The sequence below is a fragment of the Aphelocoma coerulescens genome, chromosome 4 (genome assembly GCF_041296385.1).
Source record: "Aphelocoma coerulescens isolate FSJ_1873_10779 chromosome 4, UR_Acoe_1.0, whole genome shotgun sequence".
Taxonomy (NCBI): Eukaryota; Metazoa; Chordata; class Aves; order Passeriformes; family Corvidae; genus Aphelocoma; species Aphelocoma coerulescens.
The window spans coordinates 5,018,999-5,046,339 of record NC_091017.1 but is presented as its reverse complement, the minus strand read 5'-3'; the positions used below and the strand labels follow the sequence as shown (position 1 = coordinate 5,046,339).

The window sequence follows — 27,341 nt, the reverse complement described above, 5'->3', positions numbered from 1 at the left end:
AAATGCTCAGGGCTTGAACTGGGTTTCAGGATGTTTGTAGCTGTGATAAAGCGATTAAGATTTTACATTTTGCTGAATTTATTACAACTGATGCAGATAGCTGGAAGGGCAGGCATATCCTTGCATATCCTTACAACCTGAATGGAATTAGTTATGCCCAGTGAAAACTCTTAGGGCTGACAGTGCTGCATCCGGTGATGGCAGCAGTTGTATTTTGTGCAGCGGTAATATAGCAAAGCTCATTGTTGCAACATCACGCGCGCAGAAAGCAACCCCCACAGGCACTTAGGAGGCTGTTTCTCTGTCTGTGGATTTGAACCTGCACCAATTTGGATATTTAGCTTTTGGAGGTGCCCATGCCACTGTGTCCACTTTAATGCAGAGCCTTCCGTGCCCAAAAGTGCATGTGGCATTTTTCCCTTGGTTCTGTCCTTTTTGCAGACTGACAGGGTTTGCTTAAAAAGGGCTGTTTAATATTTTGGTTTGCCCTTGGCATTCATTACATGGACTCACATCTCTTTTAATGCACTGAGGGTAGAAGGATTAATTTCCTCTTCAGTTTTTCTGTCTAGCCTTTTACTCCTGTGTCTGAGATTTTCAGCAAAGTGAAAAAAATTAATTTTCACAATGCTCCTGTAAGATGGGAGCCAACTGTTCTTTTTCAAAAGATGAGGAACAGAGGCACGTAGGACCTAAGAAACAAATTTGGAACTTAAAAGACCTCTTTATCTCTATGTAGTGTGTATATATATATAGAGAGATATATATATAGTGTGTTATATGTATTCAAAGCACACCCTCCATTAAATCATATTGTTTATCAGCAGCACTTGGTGTCTCCATGCCCATCAAATCATCTCAAGTGATCTCTATCCCTTGAGCTACTGGATTAACTGATAGCAGCCTTTCTCAATATCAAGCTGGGCTAGAAAAGGAGAGGGAGATTGGTTTCATGTTTATTTTCAGATGATGCTGAAGGAAGGTTAGGGTACCGCGAGTACCTTTTCAGGCCTTTGGCCTCTGCTCTGGCAGGCACAAATGCTTCTGTTCTTCCACCAGCTGTGAGCACTTCAGCCTGATCCCATCCATTCTGTTGTTTCAGACTTTGCCATGCAGTTGTCTCCTGCTGTTGTTTTCCCCAGCTAGGCAGTGTCTGTTCCTCCACCTCTCATCCCAGCTCCGTTTTCTTTGCAATTTCTATCCAGTCTCGCTGCTCTGAACCTCCTCGCCCCTCTCTAGTTTCCTTACCTTGCTAGATCCAGCTCAGCATCCAATCTGCCTGTTCTCTTAGCCAGTACATCCACTGGTTCATAATTCCAGTTTCTGTGTTTGCCAAATTAGCTTGCTCACCCATTCTTTTCACCTGTTACCCTTCACTTTTCTCCTTCTTTCTGCTTTTGCAACTGGTTTCTGTGGAGAGTTCACAGGTTCCCTGGTTCTCAGTCTCCTTTAAAACATCTCACTTTCCTACACCCAGGATTGCTTTTTCTAGTGCAGCCTGTTATCCAAATTTTCATTCATTAACTCTTTGACTTTCCCATTTTTTTTAATTGTGGTACAAGAATGTATACACAGACCCTCTCAGCTCCTGAAATGGTAGGTGTAGAAACAGGCCCAACATAACCCACAGCATTGCAGGAGTCCACTGAAGTGAGAGCTGATCCCAGTCTATACTGGGTGACTCCTGGTGTCTGGAACATGTGAGCAGTTTAGTTGCAGAAAGTCTGCTGAATGTGCATGTACTATCGTTTTTCAAAAATTTATAATTTGACCAAAGTGACTTGTGAGTAGAAGCTTCCAGGTTTAACATTTCTAGTAGTAACACGAGAAGCTGTGAGTTCAGGCTTCACCATGTGTTGCTTGGCAAGACATCCTGAAGAAAATGTGCTTTCACCTCACTCTTATGTGATCTACAACATGGTAAGCATTAAGTATTGCCTTACTTACACCATCAGCTTGAATGCCTGTGGTGGATAATAATTAATTACTACTGAAAGTAGAACAGCAGATATGTTTTCATTTTATATATGTGCTAAGTGAGCTGGCAGGGATTTCTAAAGAGGGCTGGTGTCTTAAAAAAGATTGAAAAAATGTTAATAAATCTTGACCATGCTAAGAGAACAGCAATGGCCTGAGGCACTGGGCCTGTGAGTGCCTTTAGATTGCAGACAAGCAAGAGTGATCCCAATGCAGGATACTGCTTGTCAGTAGAGGGGCAAAGGACAAGGGACAAAATAAATTGGTTTGGCCACAGCATTGGAAGTTACAAATTACCACCATAGTGAAAATATGTTACCTTTTCCTTGCTTTCTCCTTAGGTACATCGAAGAGAGTCCGTCTCTGAGGCGTATGACCATGATGAGGGAGAAGGGAAGGCGACAGGCCATTAGGGGCCCTGCCTTCATGTTCAACAACAGGGGCACGAGCCTGACGGCCGAGGAGGAGCGATTCCTGGATGCTGCCGAGTACGGGAACATCCCTGTGGTGCGCAAAATGCTGGAGGAGTCAAAGACACTGAATGTCAACTGCGTTGACTACATGGGCCAAAACGCCTTGCAGCTTGCTGTAGGGAACGAACATTTGGAAGTGACAGAACTTCTGTTAAAAAAAGAGAACTTGGCACGGATTGGAGATGCCCTGCTGCTTGCAATCAGCAAGGGTTACATTAGGATAGTGGAAGCAATTTTGAATCATCCTGGGTTTTCAGTAAATAAGCGACTGACTCTGAGCCCTTGTGAGCAGGAGCTCCAGGATGATGATTTTTATTCCTATGACGAAGACGGTACCCGCTTTTCTCCAGACATCACTCCCATAATTTTAGCTGCCCACTGCCAAAAATACGAAGTCGTGCACATGCTGTTGATGAAAGGAGCAAGGATAGAAAGACCTCATGATTATTTCTGCAAATGTAATGACTGTACAGAGAAGCAAAAACATGATTCTTTCAGTCACTCTAGGTCAAGAATAAACGCGTACAAAGGACTGGCCAGTCCGGCTTATCTGTCCCTGTCCAGTGAAGATCCAGTGCTCACTGCTCTAGAACTCAGCAATGAACTTGCCAAGTTGGCCAACATTGAAAAAGAATTCAAGGTAATGGTGTTTTTGTGGTTCTCTGTCTTTGTTATTGTTTTAAAGTTGCTGCTACTTCATGTTGTCCTTAGATGCTGAAATGATTCCCTGTGCCTTTACTTTTTCAATTACAAATACTCTCATCTTATTGTCTCTTTTGTTCTTGATACATAAGCCTTTAAAAGGAATTTTTAATAGAATGAAATTGCTTTTGGACCTGCTGTGTTCAGAAAAAAATTGGCAACTGGAAAAAGTGTGCGTTCTGATAACCTTTCAGTAGATGGAAAACAATTCTGGTTGCTGCAGCACACAAGGATTGTTCTTAGTTATAAATGCTGAGTAATATGAGTGCAAAAAGCAGAAACATTGTGCTGTTCTTGAGGTACTGCAGCACTGACCTTATTCCCTCTTTTTAATTTGTACTAATTTGACCGATGTCTCCAAATTGTTAAGAATACCCAAAGCAGGTTTTTTTTGACACACCTTTTAGGAATGTCACATGTTCAAAACCAGCTGTTAAACTTATTACAGATGTTGGTCCTCTTACCTGGTTTTCAGCTGTATCTGGTTTCGTATGTCAGTGCCCTGACTTCTTGATATATTTCAGCTTCTCCATCAGACAATTAATGGCTTAGTTAACTGGTGCCCACTGCTTTTTTTAATGATTTTTCAGCTCTGTTGGATACCTTGGAAAGGACCATAACAGCTGCCTTTCCTCTTGTCCACCCTTCTCCCCCTGCAGCCAAACCCCATAAAAAATCAAACCCCAGTAGACTGCTTGTAAAGAGGAAAGCTCGGCTTGGGAAATGACAGATTGTTCTCAGTGAGTAGTGATATTCACAGCATTGTCTCTGCATGTAACAGCAAATTTATTGGGGTTCTGCAAGGCCAGTGTTGGGTACCACTTGCTTGTTCATATCTTCAAAAATGATCTGAGAGAGACAAAAATGCATTAACCTCTCCAAACAACAGCAAGCAGTGCTTACCCTGTGGAGTACTCAGAATATACAACAACATGGAAAAATACAGGGAGAAATTAATAAAGTGAAATTTAACAGAAGAGGAAGAAATCTTTTTAGACTCCTGAGAAAGAATAGCTCCAGATATGGCTGAGTGGGTTAAAATATAATTTAAAAAGAACGGTTTGGTGGTGAGGAGGATTAATATATTATAACACACATTAACGAAGTGTAAAAGTCAGTTTAAACCTTTCCTCTCCTTTCTTTGCTGAAGGAACTCGCTCATACCATGCTGTGTATTGTGTAATCCGGCAAATTAATTGAATACTTCCTCGATGAATTTATTCAGGGAAAAATGTCAGATTTTTCTTTTTCCTCAGATGAAAAGGTACCCTGCCACCAAAAGCTAAATTAGGGCAAGCTACTTTGTGTTTTTGTTAGGCAAGGATGTAGATGATTAGAACTGCATAGAAAAATTACAGTGGAAATAGAAATCCATGGGAGACTCCCATCTCACAGGTACTAATACCATGCATACAAATTGCATCAGAAAAAAATGTAGCTTGAAATTTTGGAGAAGAAGAGGTGAAGTTCTTTGACTGGGCTTCTCATTTCAAACCAGAACTTAAAAAAATTATTTCAGTTTTTAAAATGGTAATTCCCTGCTATTTTGGGATGTCTAAAACCCTGAGAAATTCACTGTTTTCACAGATTTCAGTATTATTGGATAGCACTTACATTGCTACTAACCTTGCCAGGTATATCAGATGATTCAGTTTTGGCACCTACAGTAAAAATTGTTCCTGACTCCTTGCTGGCATGGAAATTCCAGCTTCTCATGAATGTCAAAGCATTCCAGTGAAATAATTACTCTCCTCATTGATGTCACATCTCTTTTTTTTTTCCTTCTGTTTCTATCAAGCCTGGTAGGAGAGCTGAGTGTTTTCCTGGAGTCCCTCCCATCCATAACTGTCTTTTCAGTGCTTTCTTTCCTATAGATGTGTCATCTGAATGTGTTTGGCTGATAACTTGTGTGCTTTGTCACATCCCAGAGGAGAAGGCTTCTAATCCAGCATTTGCATTCCTGCAGACTTCTGCTGCACTCTCCTCTAGGATCATCACTGGAAATGCTCAAGTATTCCACTCAAATTCAATCTGTAGCACAGCACTGAGCAGAATTGCTTCAGTGTGAAGAAAAATGGGGAAAATACTTCATCTCTCTCACAACAAAAAAAATTGGACAAATCTGTTTAAATCATGATTTATTCTCAGTATCCATGGAATATTAACGTTTCCTGTGCATGCTCTGCTTCCAGATGCAGAGCACTCCTACAGAATATACTGTTCTGTATGGTTTTCCCACAGAGAAAGAACATAGGTTGAACCTGTTTAAAAACACCTGAGGGCCAAGTTTCCTGGTAAATGCTTGTTAAATTGATCTTAATGTCCATTGCATATACAAAGTCCAGTCTGCACCTCTTGCTTACCATTTACACTAAGCAATTCTAATGCACAAACCAGGGTTTGCACAAGCAAATTAGAAATGTGGGAAGGTGACTTAGGACATTCATTCATGACAGACAGTTCCTCAAGATAACCTGGTTAATTACACTAGTTAAAAACCTGGTTAATGATTTTTAGGGTTTTGTTTTATTTTCCTTTTAGAAGTAAGGAGAAAAGATTCAAAGAAATCACAGAACCTTGATTTTTCTTGGAAGATGCAATACAGCCAAAAAAAGTACTGAAAATTAATAAAAATAGATGAGGAAACTGGAGCCCTAAAGACCATTTCACTGTACTCCTTTAATCTTCAAGCTTCCTTACTTCTGCTTGTGAAATCCTTATTTCAACCTGCTGTTTGTTCTTTTACTCTTCTTCATCTATTTTATTTATTTCTTCTTGACACTTTTACTCCTTTTTGATCTTTTCATCCTCTTGTATTCTTCTATTCAATTCTCTCATGGCCAGGGCAGGGAGTACAGTATTTCTCTTACTTTACTTGTAATCCTAGTCCCGCTAGTTTCCTAATTCCAGGGATTGCCTGCAGGATTTCAGATGACATCAGAAATTTCAGTTTGATCTCAGCCAAGACTGCTACCAAATTGTAAAAACTGGAACCGTATCTTGTCTTAGTGTAAATAAGTGATCATTACAAGAGTTGGAGAATTATCTTTTCCTGTCCAGTAGCACCACAAAATATTTTGCAATACAAATATTCCCAATTTTTGTGTTTTCCTGTTCTCCTATTTTTAGCAGATCCTGGCCACTGCGGCTGCTCTGGGTTCCTAAAGTTAATTGATATTCACCCTCCTCCCTGAGAGCTTTAGGGCTGTAACTGCCTAGGGAAGGGAGGATTTCTGGCAGTCAGAACAGCCGATGGAACTTTCCTTTGGAGTCACCATAGGAAGAGAGAGGACAAGGTAGCTAAAAAGCCCCGTGATTATCTCTTTACACCAGCTTTCAGCTAAATACTGGCCTGTGTAATCAAGCTCAGTTCTCCCAGCTGAAATTGCACTGGTAAGGGTCAAAAAGGTTGTGTTCCTGCCTTCTATAGGATAAATCCCTGTTCCCAGTTTTGCTGAAAGCTCCTACTAAACCAACGGAAGATGTGGACGTGCATCTAAAAGCGGAATCTGTCAGTGTTCCAAGTAAATTTACATAGTGTTATCTCAGCTGAACTAACAAAGAGTGTTCAAGCTTAATCTAGGTTTAGGCTCAGCTTTTGAAAGGAGAGGGCCCAGATCCATAATCATTAGTGCAATTATGTGCCTGATTTGCATATACAGTTACATGTGCACACTCACCATGTGTGTGATTTCAAAGTGGCCATCTACCAGATAATATTCCAGATAAATTTCTAATCCAGTATTACGAGTGTGAACTACTTATGCATTTGGGAGCACTCGTGAACTGCTTACAGGAGTGTGGCTCCTGTAACAGACACAGATCCCTGCATTTTGTTGGACTGCATGTGACTGCTCAGTATAAATTTCCTTTGCAGTGGTTCCTTTGCAAATCTTGTGTGAAATCAGCCAAAGGTTTTCTGTTCATGTGCTTCGTTCTGTGCACACAGACCATTATGTTCTTTGTAAAGATTCTAGAATAATTCACAAGACAGTGCTTGACATTATGAGTGAGAACAGAACACACACAGTTGGGCAGGCTGAGATCCAGCTGCTGATGTGTGCCAGAGTCCTCCGAAACTGCTTGTGAGACCCAGCTTTGCAATTCCAGTCATCATCGGTTGCCCTGTATGTGTTGGAGTCAGCTGCAGAACCTGGGAAACACGGGGTGTAGGCTGATATTTTTTTGATGTTACAAAGATGCTTGTGCAACTGTTAGTGGTGATCTGGTGGCTTCATTTGTATGTTCTCAGGAGTGAGCAGAGGTGATTTGGATGACTGGGACCACAGACTGAGATTTCTGATATTCACACAACACCCTAGAGGTAGAAGGTTGTTTGAGAATCGGGTAGTGTTTGTCTGTTTAATTCTGTAAAGCAATCACATAGGCTGGGATAAATTTGATTTGCTAATACGTAGGTAAATAAAGACCTGGAGAGGGAAATCTGACAAGTTTTCCTGCTGTAAGATTCAAAGCCAGAGTGGGATTTTAAGAATGCACATACTGGTTTTCCGTTCTCATAACAGCATCTGTGAGTAATGTAGGCTGTATTTAATCCTTAAATTTGACAGAATAAAACCTCATCCATTATATCATTAGTCTTACCTGGCAATAAGCATAACTTTTATAAGCAAGTGGTGTATCTACCAATGAAGAAACATGTTATTCATGTTCCTACTGTTATTCTACTGTAATTAGAAGAAATCTGGGTAACTCCTGTGTAGTAGGCAAACATGCAATGCATGGAAATAACTCTTGTTATTTCCTATTAGAAATCCACTGTTTCTTCTTCTATTTCCTCACAATTAGCAAAAGAATGAGAAAACACTTGTAATTGAAGCCTCTCCCTGCAACTAGACAGCCCATGTTCATTAATAAAAGGACAAAATTTGGGTTGTGTTATGTCATAAACCACTTGAATAATACAAAACCATCTAAACTAAACTTTATTAAACCTTAATAAGATACTACTTTTGACTGTAGGTTAGGTATGAATAATAGTAAAACAAATACTTCCTTTTTTTCTTGTTAAAGTTAAAAGTGCCTGCAAATTCAGGGGAGAAAGAATGTAGTTTCTCTTTCAGTTACGCTGTGTTATTACTGAAGTCACTGCAGTAAGCGTATCCTCCCATGCACTTTGAATAGCGTATTTACAGCTACTTTGAATTGTTAGTGAAAAGTTGATTATCAGTCTTATTCCTGTTGAATTAATGTTAAGCCGTGCCTGATGATTAGCATGGTTTTTGCTCAGCCATCTCCTTTAGTAAATACTTCCTTTAGCTGTAGTGAAGTGTCTGAGCAACTCTTGCTTGAAATGGGATCTTGAGGAAGAGTGTTCGAGCTCTCACAGATATGTAAGAACTCTGTTGTGGAAACAATATAAACAACATAGGACTTGAGTAAACTGAAGGCATGGTATTGTTTTTAGCTTTATTAGATTGTCTTCAGTCACTCCTTGGTTTTCAGTGAATAAAATCCCCATCTTCTTTTTACATTGTCTTACCTCTGTGTTTTGCTTAATATTGTCCATAACCTGAATTCTAGCAGCTTATACTTACAGTTTGGCCTCTGTGATGAAGCTCTTTCTTGACTAGGCTGTCATGAAAGACTGTTCCTCTTTGTTGTTTTGTTGGTTTGGTTTTTGTTTTTTTTTTGACTGCTGCTATTCTAGCCACCATCCTGGAGTCTTCCTTTGCCAGGTTTTTATTTTTGTAGTGTCTGAGATCTAATCACATTTCACTTAAAAGCTTTATCTGCATTCAGACCTCCATGCTTGCAAGTATATTTCACTCCCTTGATTAACTTTTTTATGAGACTTTGCCTTTTCTCAAAGTCCTAAATCTTGGTCATACATAAGCTTGCTTATCCCTTCACTGAATTTAACCACGCATCCCAGTATTACTTTTATAATTGGCTCTTCTGTCCTGTTCTCCTTGGTTACCAAAAACAAATCTAAAATAACCTTACATCCTGTTGGTTCACTGACAACTGAATTAATTTGTCCTCTATGACCAAAGGAAATAACAGGATCCTGTTTAAGGTCCATGATTAGGACTGGTTGTTTCCAAGTCTGTATCTGGGATGTTAGTCTTGTGTAATAACACAACTTCTAGTAGCATTTATTTGTCTCCAGTACTATTTCATTTTGATTCATATCTGAATCTGACCTATGGGATTGATGGCTGGTTCTTGCACTTACCCGATGCAGCCTCTTTTCCCATCATTTCCCAAAATAATTTGAAACTACTGAGAGCAGCACATTAGTTTCTCTGTCCCATTATATAGATGCTAAGTTGAAAATTTAGCGGAACTACCAGTGCAAGGAGGTAAAATTACTTAGGAAAGGAGGAAGAAGTGAGTGTTTCAGAAAAAAAAAAGAAATTAAATGAGAAAATTATGAGAGCAGAAGCAGTAAGGAAGCATTTTTGAGAAGACAGGCACCTCTGAGGGAAAATCTGTAACCTCAAAAAGTGATTTTGAAAAGGCAGTGTCTGTAAATGAACAGTAAACCACACAAAAATGGATAGTCAGAGGGCTCAATTTAAAGTTTTGGTGGCCTGGTGCGGAGAAAAAAAAGTGTAGAAAAGCTGTGGAGTAATTGAAAATGGTGGCTGTGCTGTTTCTAGATGGGCACTGAAGGTAAAATTGGCAGATTCAGTCAAGTTTCCTCCTCCAGCTATAGCCTCATGTGAGGAAATCAGAGGGCACATCTCAGATATGAAATCTCAGATCTAGAAATCTGTCTGAGAGGACATGGATACAAAAATGAAGACCAAGGTATCTGCTGAAGCAGAGATCGAGATAAGAGTTTATAGGCAATGTCACAGAGGTGGTGGAAGACATTTACAAGTATAAACAAAAGTACAAACAAAGTTTCAGACATTCATGCTTTACAAAGTTAGCTAAAAATTCTGAAATGTAGCCACAAATGTTTTGTCAGAGGAGGAAGGAGATTACAGAGTTGCAAATATTTGATGACGTATATTGAGCAACTGAGATGTTTAAAGGTAGCACCTCAAAGATAGGACATAAACTGTGTTGAGTGTTAAAGGGTTGAAGGAGGCTGAGGAAAGATAGAGAGTCAAGACTAGTTCTGAAAAGAATCTGACTTGAAGGAAGGGGATGTTTTTAATAACAAAAAACCAAGTGGGTGCTTTGTGTGCTTTCAGAAGGTAACACCAGCAGAGCTGTTGATTTCAGCAATAATGGAAGAGAAAGCTTGATGGAGTGAGAGCAAACAGGATGGAGATAAAAGTAATAGTCATAAACAGAATGTTACAGGTGGAAATGAAGGGCAGGAAGGGAAAGGTGGACAGAGCTCTTACAGAAAAGGATCCAGGTTTTCAGAAGTGTGTCTGTGTTAGTTCAGCAGTGTTAACAGTGGAAAGGTCTCTTAGAGATGACCCAGGAGCCTGGTATCTTTGAACTGGCCTTTCAAGAAGCTGGTTCCTGTGTTAACTTACGGGAAATTTGGGGTATTTTTGCACACAACATTGGTGTCCAAATTTGTCCTGCAGTTACATTGGTAACCCACTGTACCAATTGTTGGGTGTGAGAGGTTCCAAGGATAAGTGGGAAGCAGAGGGTAGGAAAGGAAAAAGAGGGAAATGTATCTGGTATACATCAGAGTAATGAGTAATTAGCCACTTTAGCAGTGTAGAAAGAGCTGAAATATATTTGTAGCCTGGGAGGCAATTATTTCATTAGTTATCCGCAAAGTTTTTACAAGAGTGAGGTTACTTTTTGATAGTGCTGGTCCTGCTTTGTTTGTGCAATTCTTATATTTTCAGCTGCCCCTTGTTGCCCATCCAGGTTGTTTTCATCCCACTACTATGTCATGTTCCCATGCTCTGTTAAACAGCTGCTGTTAGGTGTTCATCTTGTGTCAGAGAATGAACGATTCCGCTGTACAAAAATTCTGTAATGTCTGATACACTCCTAACTTAACACAGTAAAATTTAAACACTTCATTTTTAGCAACTTATACGAGTCCTTTTTCCCTCACCATTGACCCTCAAGCACGTTTGTCACGGGCCGTTTTCTGTACCCCTTCTGTTCCAGAATGACTATCGCAAGCTGTCCATGCAGTGCAAGGACTTCGTGGTTGGTGTCCTGGATCTGTGCCGGGACTCGGAAGAGGTGGAGGCCATTCTGAACGGGGATTTGAACGCGGAGCCGGTGGAAGCGCAGAGACACCGAGCGTCACTGAGCCGTGTGAAGCTGGCCATTAAGTACGAAGTCAAAAAGGTAACTCCTCACAGCTCGCAGACACTGTGGTGGGAGGGCAGTGCCACCTCCTCCTTCTGCAGGTGTTGTGAACCCGTGGTCAGATGCACAACTGAGACATGGTGTGAGTAATCAAGACTTTCTCACAAGGCAGAAGGGGACTATGAAGGAGTTTAGTTTAATCTACTTCCCACTGCTGAGAAGTGGCAGGAGATTTTAATGACATAAATCAGATGTGCTAGAAGGCTTTGCACAGTTGGTCAGATCCTTCTCCTGATTAACCCAAAAGGTATTTCCGTGGAGCCAGATTTTCACTCAGTGACACTCGGGCTGCCTCTTCCTGTCAGTCAATGTCATAATACCTAATCCAAAGAGAAGGCTGTGTTGGTGAAAGTGCTGGTTTCAACCCATAAGTAGCTCATCTGCAACTGTGTGTCATAGTGAGAAATTCCACATGATTTACTGTGTTTGTTCCTTTAAAAAATATTTTATAACTCAGCCCTGGAAATGCGTGGAATATACCTGTGGCTGCTTGATCAATTCATTTCAGTTCTTCATCTTTGTAGCTGTGTTTATTGGTGTTTTGGCAAGTATTTTCAGTGGATGCCTCTCTCAAAGTAGTTTGTATTTTGTGAATTGATGTTAAGCGTTGGAAAACAGAGCTGTGCATCACATATTTGACATAAATACATATTCTTTAGTTGCAGTTTTTATTGTATTGCTGTGTTGTTCTCCTCAAGATCCCACACTAGCCTAGCACACAAAATAATTAATACTGTGTCCTGTTGTGAGAGGAGCCAGGAAATACAGCAGTGCCTATGTATTATTTACAGCTACCTATTTACGTGATTAGTATCACTTCCATTCCTTACAGCCATTGTAGTTTCATCATCTCCACAAGGAGCCTTGTGTCTCTCAGAATAAATAACCCTGTGTTCTGTGACCACCTCTTGAGCCAATCTGCCATATAAAACGAATTGTAAGCACCCTGCCAGAACAACTGAGGATTGCTGGTGTTTATGATGGCCCCAAAAGATTGATCACAAAAATTGTAAACACAGATCCCAAGCAGCAAATCATCATTTCCAGTAGAGAACTGGTCTACAGCAGATAAATGCATATTAATTACAAATAAATCAAGGTAAATATATACAGGCATTAAATTAATTTAAAAGAATGGAACAGGGGGAAGAAATCGAAGTGCATAAGCATGCTCTAGTGTCTAAATATCATATACATTCTTTATGCTATTGCAGTTTAATGTGTACCAAAACTTTGTTGAGACTTGTGACTCAGCTTTCATGCTGAAGGCTGTGGTTTTCTTTTATGAGTTTCTTGTCACTGGTGAAATTCACTGCTGAGCAAAGGGCCACACAGATCTGTTAAGAATAACAGAAATCTAAATAGTGCAAAAAAAGAAGAGAGAATTCCTCATAGCAAACTTCTTCTCTTCTCTTGCAAGAGAGAAACTCAGAGAGCTAGCTCCAGTTCATGACAAACAGTTCAGAACCTACAAGAGTAATGATCTTGTTGAGAGGAAATAGATGGTGCAGAGTTGTTACCATATTCATACATGTGCATTTCCCTGTAAGTGGCCATTACACAGGGCATGGCAAGGATGGAAATGTCTCTGCCATGGTGGTCCTTCAATGCTGGGATTTGCTCTGTCAGACCTGTGACAGATTCTAGTGATATCCTGACTGGAACAGATTCAGATGTGGGAACTCCACATGGAGTTATTTCAACCTTCTAACTATAGGAAGCAGAAAAGGATGTGGCCTATTTCCTTAGCTTTCCATATTTCTAGCTGTGCTTCCAGGTCAGGTCCATCAAGGTCAGTTCCCTGTGTAGTCAGTGCAGTCAAACAGAGCTGCCGGTCCATGAAATAGTTAATGAGCTGTATGCCCTTTCCAGAGGAAGGAGAGGCAGGAAAAAATATGTGACAAGTACCAAACGTGTTCAGAACTTCACTGCTAGGGAGGAGTTTTTAATTCTATTAGTAAAGAAACTCTTGCACTTAATGCCCTAGGTACTGCACCGAAGTGGAGCCCATCTTTTAAACATGATGTGATTTTGAAGCTGAGGTTCAGACTGAAACTGCATCCCCAAAACTGAAGGACTAAGGGAATTAAGGAAAAAAACCAAAACATAAAGAAGGAATTAATCTTGCTCTGTATGCTGAGTTACTGCTGTAGTAGTGCTTTCAGTTTTGTGTCTCAACTCTGTCTTTAGATGGCCAACAAAATTCCAGAGAAGAGCCGACTTTGGGCCAACTAATATGTAGTTCTTGCTGAGACAAAAATCAGGATGGAATTTCCAAGTGAAATCAATAAGAGCTGGAATAAAATCACAGGAGTTAATTTTCAAACCCTGAAGTTTTGAATTGGTAGACAAGAAAGAAGATGCAAAATTCTCTTTGTATGTTGTGTGCTTGTGTATCAGAGTGTGCCAGGATCTGTTCTTGCTCCATCTAAACCCAGCCATTATGATGGTAGAAATAAATAACATAATCACTCTGAGTCATACAGAAAAATATTTACATACTGATGACTTGGTTCACAGTCATGAAACTGAAAACATCAGAAGTGTTACCGTCAATTATGCTTGGAAAAGCAGCTACATTAAAATTGGCATGTTTTTTCTTTTAGTGACCAGATACTGTTCTCATGCATTTTTGTTCACTTGAGTTAGGACTGGAGCTGCAAGTATTAGGTATGTGTGATAATAAATTCAACATATGTAATGAAAAGTAAGAAACTGCATGGAAAACAGAATGAGAGGAGAAATGCAGGAAGAACAAGGCTGTAGGATGTTGTGAGCAGTAGGTAAAATGTGATGTGAACTTACTGTCCTTAGAGGAGATGAAGCTGCAGGCAAATACAGGTAACACAGACACACACCCAGCAGGGGTGGGCAGTATGTTAAAGTTGCTGAAAATAAAACCAACACAATCATAAGTTGAAGTATTTCAGTAAAGACTGAGAGAGGAGGGATGAATTTCAGAGCTTTTATGGATGAGAAGTGACACAACTTGCTCCAAGGGCTTGGAAGTGGTGCACATTGTGCAGTTGCCAGCAGTTAAATAAGTTGCTAAGATCCTCTCAAGAGCCTTTAGACTCACTGCCAGAGAAGAACTTGCCCATAACCCTTGGCATCTTATTCACTAAATCTTCCTGTTTTTTTTTTTTTTTTTAATTATAGCAGATCTCCTCTTAGTGTCAGATCAAAATGTTGATAGACCAGGGGAATAAACCAGCACAGAGCTCTGGATGAGGTGCCACAGGGCCCGTGGGCTGATTCCCAGCCCTGGGTAAACTTCCTTAAAGCTGTTCCTTTACTGTTTCTTCCCATTCCCTGTGGTAACAGAAGGAATGATGTGGGTGTTTCTTCTCTCCTCTTCCCTACAGTTTTAAGCCTGATTTTAAAAATGTCTTTGTAATTTGAAATAATTATTTACTTTCCTGCCTTTGTCCACAGCTAATCTGCTGCGGGATTTGTCCCTTTGATGTCCTGAGTTGACAATGAAATTTATCTTAGCAAAAGAAGAGGCTGGGGGCATATGTCAGAATGCACAAACACACAAAAACCCAATCTCCTCTTCTCAAATGGGCCAGGCTGGCAGTTTTTATGGTGCATAAGCTTCAAAGATGACAGCCTAATAAAAAGAACAGAAGCAGTTTGAGTCAACATTAATTTCTTAAAAGACTTTTTTACAACCTCTTTATTTATTTCTCTTGGACACTCCACTTTATGTACAAACTGCATTAATATGTGAACTAACTGCTTAATGCATCACACACCAAAATGCTTAGGGACTTTAATTTTACAGCAAAGCAGATTAAAGTATGAAGATTTTCTCCCTTTCTAAATTTCATGCAGCAGTTTCAGGTTGCTCTTCTTGAGAGGTTTAAGGTTCCCTGTTTTCATTGCCAATGATTTAATTTGATTTTATTTAAGAAGTCTGTCCTGCTGTACTACTCTATGCACTTTTTAATGAGATTTGGAATATTAATAGAGTTTTGCAAGAAAGCCCTGGCAAACAACAGTATATGTAGTACATAATGATCTCTGCAGAGTACAAGGGATAATAAAATGGGTATCCAAGGTTTACAGTATTTTTATTCTTTTCTCCAGAGCATAACCAACTGATAGCAAATCTCCCTCTTAAGCCAACACAAATTATCAGTTATCAGATTTATTTTCAAACCCTTTTTTGTGAAACACCTAGCTTTCTTTATTCTGATTCACTAGTTATTGACAAGTGTATTACCACATTTCTTCAAACTGCTGTGAAAACCAGGCTGTCCATCCTTGCACTTAACTGGTGTCCCACATGCTCTTGTGATGTGGCAGTTTCTTCTTTATTTATTAACCTTTGTTTTAAAGGAAATGAGAAAAAAACATGGTTCTTAAACATCTGGTGTTACTTTCGACCTTAAGGTGATCACAATTGTGTATGTAGCAGTTATACAACTTTTCTTATTAATGACAGCATGTCTTGGTTTTCTTTCTTTTTTCTTTGCAGTTTGTGGCCCATCCAAACTGTCAGCAACAGCTACTGACAATCTGGTATGAAAATCTCTCAGGATTACGGGAGCAGACCATTGCTATCAAGTGTCTGGTTGTGCTGGTTGTGGCATTGGGCCTTCCCTTTCTAGCCATTGGTTATTGGATTGCACCATGTAGCAGGGTACTGAATTTTATAAATTATGTGTCTTGTGCTGTTCTGGGAGCTGCTTTTCCTTTTCCGGCGGTCAACATGCAATTTCTGCTACTTCCAAATTTTAACTAATTAATGATATTTTTAGCAATCTCTAATCTTGGGCCAAAAGATGCTATGGGGGTTTTTTTATTTGCACTGTAAAGAGGGGACCACAATGATGAAGTATGAATATAAATTAGCATTAAGCTGAAGGAAAGAAAAATAACCTTCTCTAAGAGTTTTTTTTCTTTTTGAAATTTCCCTAGGTTGTGCTCACCTCACAGTCTCTGCTGTGCAATTTATTTGTATTAGTAACATGGATTTTTTGAAAGTCACCACTCAGATTCTTTATTGAGTCTCGTCTGGTGGCATCTTCAGGTCTCATGCTGTTCCCATATAAACCATTAGCAGAACATCTGTTGACTTTACTGATGTGGAACTTAATTTTAAGTAAAGTATTTGTTATCCCAGCCCTAGGAGGTCTGTTTGCCAGCTGAACCACAGAACAGAAATTAAATTAAATGCATCATTCCAACCATGTAGTGGGGTGTATTTGTAAAAGAGCATAGCTGTAAACCCTTACCTTCTTAAAAATACGTGAAAGTGTAAGGGTGCTCTTACCTTTCCTGATGATCTCACAAGGAAAGGAACAGCAGTTTCTTTGAAATCCTGATAGTCTGTAGCAAGTGAATTGTTTGCAAATCAGGTGTATTGATAGATCTTTGGTAAATCAGCTGAAGGAAGATTTCTTTGTTGCATTAGCATTTTTCAAAAATTTAAGTACATTTACTCTTGTGGTGAATGTGGTATTTCAATTTTATTTCCTTAACAAGTGTAAAGCAAGGAAATGTGAGGGTTTTTTATATTTCATTATTTTAGTTCATCTCAGAGAGGATAAGGTTTTTCTCATTTCCTACATATTTGAAGGGAACCTGGTCTTTCCTCTGGGTTAAATGTTTATTTACTTTAAAGATAAAGCTTTATGAAAATAGTGTAACTGTTACTCTCATTATCCTCTGAAATGTCACTTTCCATTAATATCTTTAGTAAATACATTCCTCGCAGTTCCATATAATAGGAACATATTAATATATTTTTAACTGGTGTCTAATATGGAAAAGTGACATTTGTCTTTGAGCTCTAATTCCCAGTAGCAGAAACATCTGATGTTTTTCCTCAGTGCTCATATCAAATAAAAGTGCTATACATTCAGGTCAGTTGTTGGATACTGCAATTACAAAATGCTTTCTAAAGGCCAGGAGCAGGAAGGGAACCTGAGATTGTTTGCCCAGGTAGTAAATGCAGTTTAATGTGAGCTGGTCTGCTTAGTTCTTAGTAGCTGACCCAAATTTCAAGGAAAACAATTCCTTGACATAAGAAAGCTCACATGGTCTTCTGGAAGCAGCTGGTCCTCTCTTCTGGTGCAGACAGACTGCCCCTGCTGCTGCTGTTTTGTTCTTTTACCAGGTGCAGATGTGAATTAAACCTGCTGGATTTATTTAAAAATCACTAGTATTTCTGATCTTATTTTTCTTAGTCCATTTTGTGGAACAGTCATTATTTTTAATAGGCACAGGTACTTATTTGGCACTTAGAGCTCTGAACACGTCCTGTGGATGGAATATAGTAGCCAGAGATAAGAAAACAATTTTTCCTAGAGCTGTAGTCACAGACAAGCTCCTGTTGGTAGGGAAAATGTTTTGCTTGTTGGAGATTTTAATAATTTATCTTTCCCTGGGCTTGCTTTACAAACTCTTTCTGGTCACTGCCATAGTTCATTTGCAATTCCTTGGAGTGTTTCCCCTCAAACATTGCCATCTAGAGTTTATGGAATAACATGAGCACTCCCTAACAGGACAGCATACTCCGTGAGGCTCCCTGTGGAGGCTTTTGTATGACATGGCAAAGCATCACAGTTGAGTGCTCTTGGAAGAATATCCTTTAGGAATAAGGTTTCTGGCTGTACTGAGCTTTGAGTGCCCATTTATGCTTCTGGAATGCCTGATGTTTCTTTGAGAAAACTGAGTGACTGCTTTCATTCTGCCTTTGCAGCTTGGAAGAATTCTTCGAAGCCCATTTATGAAATTTGTGGCACATGCAGCCTCCTTCATTATTTTCCTAGGCCTGCTTGTGTTCAATGCTTCAGACAGATTTGAGGGCATAACGACACTGCCGAATGTCACTGTCACTGATTACCCCAAGCAGATCTTTAGGGTGAAGACCACCCAGTTCACCTGGACAGAAATGCTGATCATGGTGTGGGTTCTTGGTAGGTATATTGCCCCATCATGTTACTGTCACTTTCTTTCCTGCAAATAGAAATTTTGAAAGGGGAGAGAGAACCCCAGGTCCCAAGCCTTTGATCCAGCTGCTGTGTGCAGCAACTAATAAACCCTGATAAACCTAATAAACAGGGCATTAGAACAGATTTTTAATCATTTGTATCTCCTGGTTGAAGCACTGCTTTGTCTTAAACTGTGTCAGGGTAGGGAGATGAGCTGCCCTTTGGGAGTCCCAGCTTATACTCATGGGGAGGAGCCTCTTTATTTGGCAGAAGGCAGGGACTGGGATCTTCCAATCCAGTGTGTGGCTACTCTGACTGTGGTTGGGATGGCAGCAGCAGCCCCTCTGAATTACACAGCCAGGGAAAAAAGGACAAAAAGTTGTGGGGTTGTGATGTTGTTATTTGTTGGGTTTTTATTTTCCCATAGAAACTTCTTTGAATCAAGGAAAAAGTCTTGATTGACAACAACTACATCTCAAGGTTATGGTGAGGCTGTGATCTGGATTGAATCCACATAAATTAATTTCTGAGGAGAAGTTTGAGTAAGAAAACCGAATTACACATAGCCAAATTCCACTTTGCATGCTGAAAAGCATCTTATTCTGCAAAGTGGAAAAACAGTAGTATAATTGTACCCTTTATATTTGGTTATCTGTGTTGTTGGGTAGTTGTGTTCCTGTGGAAAAATTAAACCCTCTAATTCAGAAGTGGTTTAGGAATGTAAATGGTAAGAAAGTAAGAGGACATTTTTTCCCCACACTTTATTTTTCCTCCTTTGGAATTACAGAAGTTTTGTTGTTAGGCCACAATACTTTCACTGTGAAGTCAAGGCTCTACGCTACCCTCTCTTGTGATGTCTGAACTAAATTTACATTAATTAATCTCAATTAATACCTTGCTATTCCACCAACCCTGTTGAAACCAAGAGAGTATAACCTTAGTCAAGGGGACAATGATGCTGTGATACTGCAAATAAGTGAATCTCTGCTCCACTGGTATCAACCACTTCCATGAAACGGGAGAATGCAGGGAATTTAAATGAAAACTGTTTGGCAAACATTGCTGTGCTTTTTCATTTCTTGTTGCAGGTATGATGTGGTCAGAATGCAAAGAGCTGTGGCTGGAAGGACCCAGGGAATACATCTTGCAGTTGTGGAATGTTCTGGATTTCGGGATGCTGTCCATTTTCATTGCCGCTTTTACAGCCAGGCTCCTGGCATTCCTTCAGGCCACAAAAGCACAACAGTATGTGGACAACTACATTGAGGAGAATGACCTCTCTGAGGTCACACTTCCTCCAGAAATTGAATATTTTACTTATGGTGAGCTTAGTTTATCTACGAAACATTTTGAACATAGGAAAGTTGAAGGATGCATTTAGAAGTCTCGCTTTACCCTAGAGTTAAATTTGACCCCCTTGATTTTAAACATTTGGAAGTTATATTTTATTCTTGGCTAATTTCATAACAGATAAAATGTTGATGTGATTTTTTTGTTGTTGTTGTTCAGTTGTTTGATAGTTATTAATATTCCTCAACATCTATCAACATTTCCTCCTGAGGGAAGGATGGTGGCCCTGTGAAGGTCTGCTTAAGTAGAATAAAAGTACTAAATACTTATTGCAGTGCAGAGATTGTCAATAAAGGTGTGTGTCTGTATTTGCAACACAAGAAAATGCTGCTGACAGTGTATTTTAGGATGTGTTTTATGGGCTTCAATATCTTTTAACATCAGACTTGGTTTTGTTACTTACCTTAATTGCAATATAACCTATCTGAACTTGTGCATACGTAAATACACATTTAGAAACACATGGGATTTTGATATGAAACACACTTTAATTCAGTGTTGCTCTGCTAAGATGGTGCATGAATTCACATAGTAATTTATGAATTTCTGTATAACTCAATTGCTTCTGTGCACATTGTGTGTAAAACCCACAATCCTATTTCTTTCAAGGTAATTGGCAAAAATCTTTATGATCACTATGGGAACTAGGTTATATCCTGCAAAAAGCAAAAGCTTGGTGTAACTAATAAATGAAATTGTTCATCAGGCAACACTTAACTTCCCATCAGTAAAACACCAAATAGGAATAAATTTTCCAGCTCTAGCATGGTGCTTGTTAAGATAGCTAATACAGGCATGTTAAGAAAAGCAATAAGGAATTACTCTCTAGTTCAGGTTAAAATGCAAACTGCAGAAGAAAATGTCATGTTTCTTCAAGTCACTTTTCTTCTAACAGAAGGTAATGCAACTCATATTCATCATTTGTGACTCAAATGAAATAGGAATAGAGCAGCAACTATTAGACTCTTCAAATATTTGTCTCAACTAAATTCAGACATGTTAGTGGAAAAATCCTAGCAAGGTTTATTCTTCAATGTTGTGATAAATGAGTAACCCCTGTATTTCGTATCTTCCAGCTAGAGATAAATGGCTCCCATCTGATCCCCAGATAATATCTGAAGGCCTTTATGCAATTGCTGTTGTTCTCAGCTTTTCTCGGATTGCATATATCCTGCCTGCAAATGAGAGTTTTGGGCCCTTGCAGATCTCACTTGGAAGGACTGTTAAGGACATCTTCAAGTTTATGGTCCTTTTCATTATGGTATTTCTTGCATTTATGATTGGAATGTTCATACTGTACTCCTACTACCTTGGAGCTAAACTAAACCCAGCCTTTACAACGTAAGTATGAAGTTTCAGTGTAAGTAAAAAGCCAGTATGAAACTTTCAGGTTTTTCACTAAGGTACCAAAGTCTGTGAGATGCTGTGTGCTCTCTCTTAGCATTAAAATAAAACTGAAGACCTTAAAAAGCAGAACACAAAAGACCAATTGTTCCCTGTTTGTATAATGGAAGCTTTCATTTCAGCCTAAAATAACTTCACCTGTATATATTTCAATCACGCAGACTTGTGGGCAACCAATTGTAAGAGAATATTACTTGATATAAAACACCTTTCTAGTTCCTGTTGTTCTGTTAGCTCTGATGGATAGGTAGAGCACAGGGGAGAAATGGAAACTGCTGTGAAAAAAGCTTCCTTGCATATTTGCTGTTTTGATCAGTGCTCTACAAACCTGATTCACAGGAAAATTAATTGAGATTGTTTATCAGTCATTGTAAACACAACTTATATATTTATTTGTGTAGTTAGTAACAATGCCTTCCTCTTTTTTTTTTTCCTGTAGAGTGGAAGAAAGTTTCAAGACCTTATTTTGGTCAATATTTGGCTTGTCTGAAGTAACCTCTGTTGTCCTCAAATACGATCATAAGTTCATCGAGAACATTGGTTATGTTCTTTATGGCATATACAATGTCACAATGGTGGTGGTTCTGCTCAACATGCTGATTGCCATGATCAACAGTTCATATCAAGAAATTGAGGTGGGCTCTGTTCTCAAGTTATTCTCTTCTGTTATGCTGAAAAAAGGGTAGAGTTAATAGGAATTATTTCAGTGATATGCAGAAGTACAAAGAAGAGATTACCACAGTAAAGGATATCACAAAATGTATAAAATAGGGCTGACTTTATCTAACAACTCAGCCAAGCTGCAGAACCTCACGGGTTCTAAAGTAGTTTATCTTGTGCCATGTACACATTATATTTGGCATCCAACTTCAATTAAAAAAAAAATCAGAAAATGTGGAGTAATGAAGATACTCTCGCATTTCAAAAATAAATCTCAGGTTGCTGAAATGAAAGTAAAAGTGTATTTATAGTGCCAGCTTTCCAGACCATGGGTTCAAAGAGTACTGCATTCATACAGATGCAGGCACATACCCACACAAACAGGAAGAAGGATTATCTAAGACATAGTGCACAAATGGATATGTCATTCCCAGTCTTTTCCATGAGTTCTGGGAAATGTTAGGGAATTCGGCAGGAGAAAGCTAGTTATAATCCAGCCTTGGAATACTTCTGTAAGAATGTATTAGGACAAAATAAGTTTGTCAGTATTTAACACAATTTCTTCATGATCACGAAGTTTGTATTTTCTATAGTCCATTATAAATCAGAGTTACTTGTCCTGGTTATGTAAAAAGCTGTGAGCACTACCATTTTAAGCCATTTTTTGCCTTGAGTCTAGTACTTCAATACTTGTGCAAGTACCAAACTCATGTGACCACTTTAATAAGAAAAACAAGACTTGAAAAACCCCTGAAAGCTCCACTTTAAATAGCAAGGAGTTTATATGTTGGCTTTTACTCAGTGCAAAAATTACGCTTGTTTAAATGCTTCATGTGCTGGAACTAAGTATTCTCAATGAAATGTTGCCATAAAGAGACAACTGAAATTCAGTCGAAATAGACTAAGTAAAATGGCTGCATTTTTGCAGAGCTGCTGGAAGTCTTACTAGCAAGAAAATAATATTTTATGTAAAAACAGAAAGATGTTTAAAAGAAGTTTCATTTGAAAGAAGCTTTGCATTTCATAGAAACCAAGAACATAATCTCTTTTTATTTCCTAACACAGGATGACAGTGATGTAGAGTGGAAGTTTGCTCGTTCTAAACTTTGGCTGTCATATTTTGATGATGGAAAAACATTACCTCCACCCTTCAGTCTTGTACCAAGCCCCAAATCTTTTTTCTATTTCATCATGAGGATCATTAACTTTTCGAAGTGCAGGAGGAGACGGCTACAGAAGGACATTGAAATGGGAATGGGCAACTCCAAATCTAGAGTAGGTTCTGAGATCTTTTCATTGCAATGAAGAATTGTGTGTCCATTCCAGCAGTCATGTTTTCTTTTTAGGTTTAGTCTATAATCCAAGCTTCTGATGATAGTACAGTACATAATCATTTATATCAATAGATCTCTATTTCAGACTGCCTAAACATACTGCATAAAACAAAAAATCACTATAAATTTTATTAGAACACAAAATCCAATGCCTGGGAAAACATAATTAAAACAAAAAATTGATGAGTATTCAAAGATGCAAGCACTTCCCACAAGGAGTTACTTGAATATTGAATCAAGATGCTTTAAGCCTTCATCAGAAGATGTTTTAGCTCAGGGTAAAAAATGGGGGAGGGTTAAGGAGGGAAAACTTCCTCCTATTCCTGTTCTAGTGAAAGGAAAAGTGTGGTCTGTGTGATAATTCACTTCCTGCTGTCAAAGCTTGTTCCAAGCTGAAGCCAACTGGAAGGAGGCCAGATTAGCAATCTTCAGCATTTCCATGACATTCTAAATTTGGGGATCTAAATGTTCTTTACAAATATGAATGGAATGCAGTGTCTCAATGCCCTTGTGAGAATTAGGTAACAATTCCACTCATTTTACTGATGGCAAACTGGGGCATAGACAGATTAAAGAGGATACATGTGGCTTTTTTTGTAAGTTAGGCTCAAGGCCCTTTGTATTGCCAGGACTGAAAGCAGTACTTTGAAAATAATTTGTGTTTGTTTTGCTATAAATGAACAGAAAGTGATTTGGTGACTTCTAATTGGCCACACAAAATTAATGACAGGTTCACATTAGTGGGCTGAATCTATAGATACACTTTTTTTACTTCACCCCCACCAGTGTATCTGAGAGAAGAGGGAGGTCCCTGATTTGGAGGTAACAAACCTTCTGCATTGGTCACAATGCCAAGGTGGCTTTTCTTTTTCTCTTCTGTTTCTAGCTCACTTCTACAAAACCCCTAAATTATCTGATATCAGATGTCTTTGTGATCAGTTGTGATCAATTTTAAAAATTGTACTGCTATTCTTGAAAATGGTTCTTTGGCAAACCCCTTTCAACTAAGCAGAGCTGATTTGAGCATGTATTTGTAGTAAAAGTGTGCTCAAGGGTGCAGATCCACAACAGCTCTTTGTTAAAGCCAGTTTAGAGGGTCTCTTTTTGCTCTGGCCACTCATCCCTGCCTCCAAGTTATCGCTATTTCCTCAGAACAGGATGGCTAAAATTATCAGCATTGAAAAAAACCGAAACAAAATCAACATATAATTCAAGGCAATCTCAGTTTCTAAAAAAATAATATTCTGATATAGTAAAAGATGGAAACATCCCCAACATGTCTAAAGAAAAAGAATAATGGAGCTGAATTCTAACTGTGAATTCCATAATTTATTTTAATTTTGTCTTGTTTCTTCCTAGTTAAACCTTTTCACTCAGTCGAACTCCAGAGTTTTTGAATCCCACAGTTTTAACAGCATTCTCAATCAGCCAACACGCTATCAGGTAACTACATACAGGGATCACTGTCCTGAGTAATAGAACTGTGACAAGGTTCTAGCAGAATTTTGTGTTTCAAGTCCATTTTGCCTTCACCGGATAAAGAAAACCTGCTGTAGAGATCCAACTCTAGGATGCTCCTTGAAGAAAAAGACAGTTACTGTGTTCAAGCCCCATTATTTGAAGCATTTCAAAACTAGTTCATACAGTACTTAAAATTGGTCTTTGATGTCCCAGTTGGGAAAGCATGAGGAGCAAACATCTGAAATTGGTTTCTGGGGAGAGGACGTGAAAGCTGACTAGGTTGGCTGCTTCCCTTTCTTTCTCAGCATGCTCCCAGAAAAGCCCACGTGAGGCAACTGCTTCATCTGGGGCTGTTCATTCTTTCTCTTAGGCAGATGGGACAGAGAGAGCTAAGAAAGAAAAATGAACGGTGTTTAATTATATAATCTCACCTGATTATATAACTGTTTTAATCTGGCAGCAAATAATGAAGAGACTGATAAAACGTTATGTTCTGAAAGCACAAGTGGACAAAGAAAATGATGAAGTCAATGAAGGTAAGAAGAAAGACTGTCTGCAATATTCAGAGACAATTTTTTTCATTAGGAAAAAATTCATTGTATTAGGAACCAGTATTACAGTGATGCATGGAGGTTTTGAGTGAAAAGAGGGATTATTTCTATTGCACATGCACTAAGGCTCAGATAGTAATAGAAGTATGCCCATGTCATCAAAAAAATGGAAAAGTAGGACTAAAGAAGTAGAACTGAGAAATATTATCGGCCCTATTTTACAGATAGAAAATGAGAGCACAGACATAATGCACAGAGGAAATCTGTGAAGGAGCCACTAACTATATTCACACTTCCAGAGTCCTAATCAAAGCTGCAGGATCTTTCTCTCTGTTTCATTCATCTGAACACACAATTACACACAATTTACCACTTCACACCATGAACTACTTATCTTGCCTTCCTTCATAAAGCTGTGAGGAATAATCATCCGTGAAGCTGTCCATCATAAAACAAAGCTCTACAGTCAGCTGCATGGTGATAAAAAATGGCAAATGTAACCACTATTTTAGTGGGAGATCTTTTAAGAAACAATGGATCTAAGCTCCCTGGCACCTGTGAGAGAGAGGTGCATGCTCCAGGAGCACACCCTAACTCACCATTGGGATGAGATTAAGGCAGATGTTGTCCTCCTTCCTTCAGCCTTCCAGGAATGAAACACAGGCCTGCAGTCCAGCAGGGAAACTCTTGTGCTCTGGGCAGATCCCCAGACAAGAACTCTAGATAGAATGTTATCAATAGAGTGATGCAGTGATGGACAGCCTGAGGTCAGATCTTTTATTGTCATGGCAGCATCAGGCAGCTGTGTGCATGTGTGATGTGAGGGGCCTAAAAGGGCTGCTCAGCTCTCAGCTAAGGCAATAAAGCTTCTGTTTTTCTCCTTAGTTGCTCTCTGCTTACCTATAACTCTCTGCAGCAAGAAGCAGGGAGCAAAAAAGATTAAATTAAATCCCCCTCTGTGCCTTCGAAAGGCAGCATTGTGCACTGACTGTTATCCTGACACTTCCCCATCCTGTGTGTCTGTACAGAGCTGTGATTGTCAGTGACAAAAGCAGAAAGGCTCCTAAAAGTGAATCCTCTCAGTGTTCTGCTCTCCTGAATTCCCACTGCTTCCTCCTGCTCCTGCTCTGTAATGTAGGAAATCATCTACCCAGTGACTGATGAAAAGACTGTTCTGTCACCAGTAGTGCCAGCCCTTTCCAGGTCTCTGATGCTGCTTTGGTGTTGGCAGAGATGTGTTCAAATTAGCAAGACAGTGCAGAAGAATCAGGGTTTGCTGACATCATGGTTCTGGCTTTGGCACCAGATTCTGTAGAGGACAGTCCACTTTGAGCAGGGCAGGTAACCCTTGATGTTTATTCTTCAGCTGTACAGCCAAACCAGTGCTCTGTGTCCTGAGCATCTCATTGGTACCCAAAGTACAGACCCAGCCTCTGAAGACACAATTTTTGAAGTCTGCTGTACCCTAAATAGAAAACATTGGCATTTCTATGTACTACAACTGCTTTTACAAAAGTCTAGGGATTTTTCCCTGTCCTGCATCACTAGAGAACTTAGGTGCTTCTTCATACTCTTGTATTTCATACATGACAAATAATTTCCAGATACTGTGTAAGAATTCACATCCCTCACACTTGCTGGAAGAAATGTACTTGAACATTTTAAAAAGCTTTTGCTCTTGAACTGAATATCCTACAATGGAAAACATGGTGCTGCTTATTACAAGCCTGGACTTGACAGCTGTCTTTGTTTAAATGTGTTTTTTGTATTTGTGTCAAATTGTAACATAATGTTAAATTGGTTGACTTTTTCTAATTCCAAGGATGTTGGTAAGGAAGAGGAGAGAGACTCAGAAGCTGTGAGTTTTACTGCCAGCTCTGCCACACTTTTCCTTTGTGATTTTGGCACATCTCTTCAGAAAAAAACCTCTTTTCCTTTTCTCTCTAAAAAGGAGATACTAATATTTACCATCTGTTCAGCAATGTTGGTGTGATTAATTCATTAACCTTTGTATAGCCCTTTGTGAACCTTTGGTGTTCTGTATACATGTGGAGCACAATGTGACACCTCAATGGACTGTTAAAATTCCTTTGGTACTATTTAGGGATGGAGACATGTCTCACTGAGAATGAAGAAGAGGTAAATCCTCCTGACCCATCCTGTACCTGCTCTCATGAACATTTTGGGATGATAACCTGAAATAGGCACTGATGTGAC

At 39.2% G+C, this 27,341-nt stretch overlaps 1 protein-coding gene across 3 annotated transcripts in view; it reads left to right on the top strand.

Annotated features, from left to right (window-relative positions):
- The window catches only part of TRPC3 (transient receptor potential cation channel subfamily C member 3), a 34,985-nt gene that overhangs the window by 7,018 nt on the left and 626 nt on the right, over window positions 1-27,341 (top strand). For 2 of the 3 annotated variants that reach the window (XM_069012595.1, XM_069012593.1), the window contains exons 2-11: window positions 2,319-3,090; window positions 11,214-11,399; window positions 15,904-16,068; window positions 18,133-18,349; window positions 19,453-19,686; window positions 20,791-21,055; window positions 21,558-21,753; window positions 22,844-23,053; window positions 24,472-24,555; window positions 25,034-25,109. In XM_069012595.1, the coding sequence (XP_068868696.1) occupies window positions 2,350-3,090; window positions 11,214-11,399; window positions 15,904-16,068; window positions 18,133-18,349; window positions 19,453-19,686; window positions 20,791-21,055; window positions 21,558-21,753; window positions 22,844-23,053; window positions 24,472-24,555; window positions 25,034-25,109 (2,374 nt within the window). In that variant the 5' untranslated portion in view covers window positions 2,319-2,349. The remainder of the gene's footprint in view (window positions 1-2,318; window positions 3,091-11,213; window positions 11,400-15,903; window positions 16,069-18,132; window positions 18,350-19,452; window positions 19,687-20,790; window positions 21,056-21,557; window positions 21,754-22,843; window positions 23,054-24,471; window positions 24,556-25,033; window positions 25,110-27,341) is intronic. The other variant, XM_069012594.1, reaches the window with a different exon arrangement.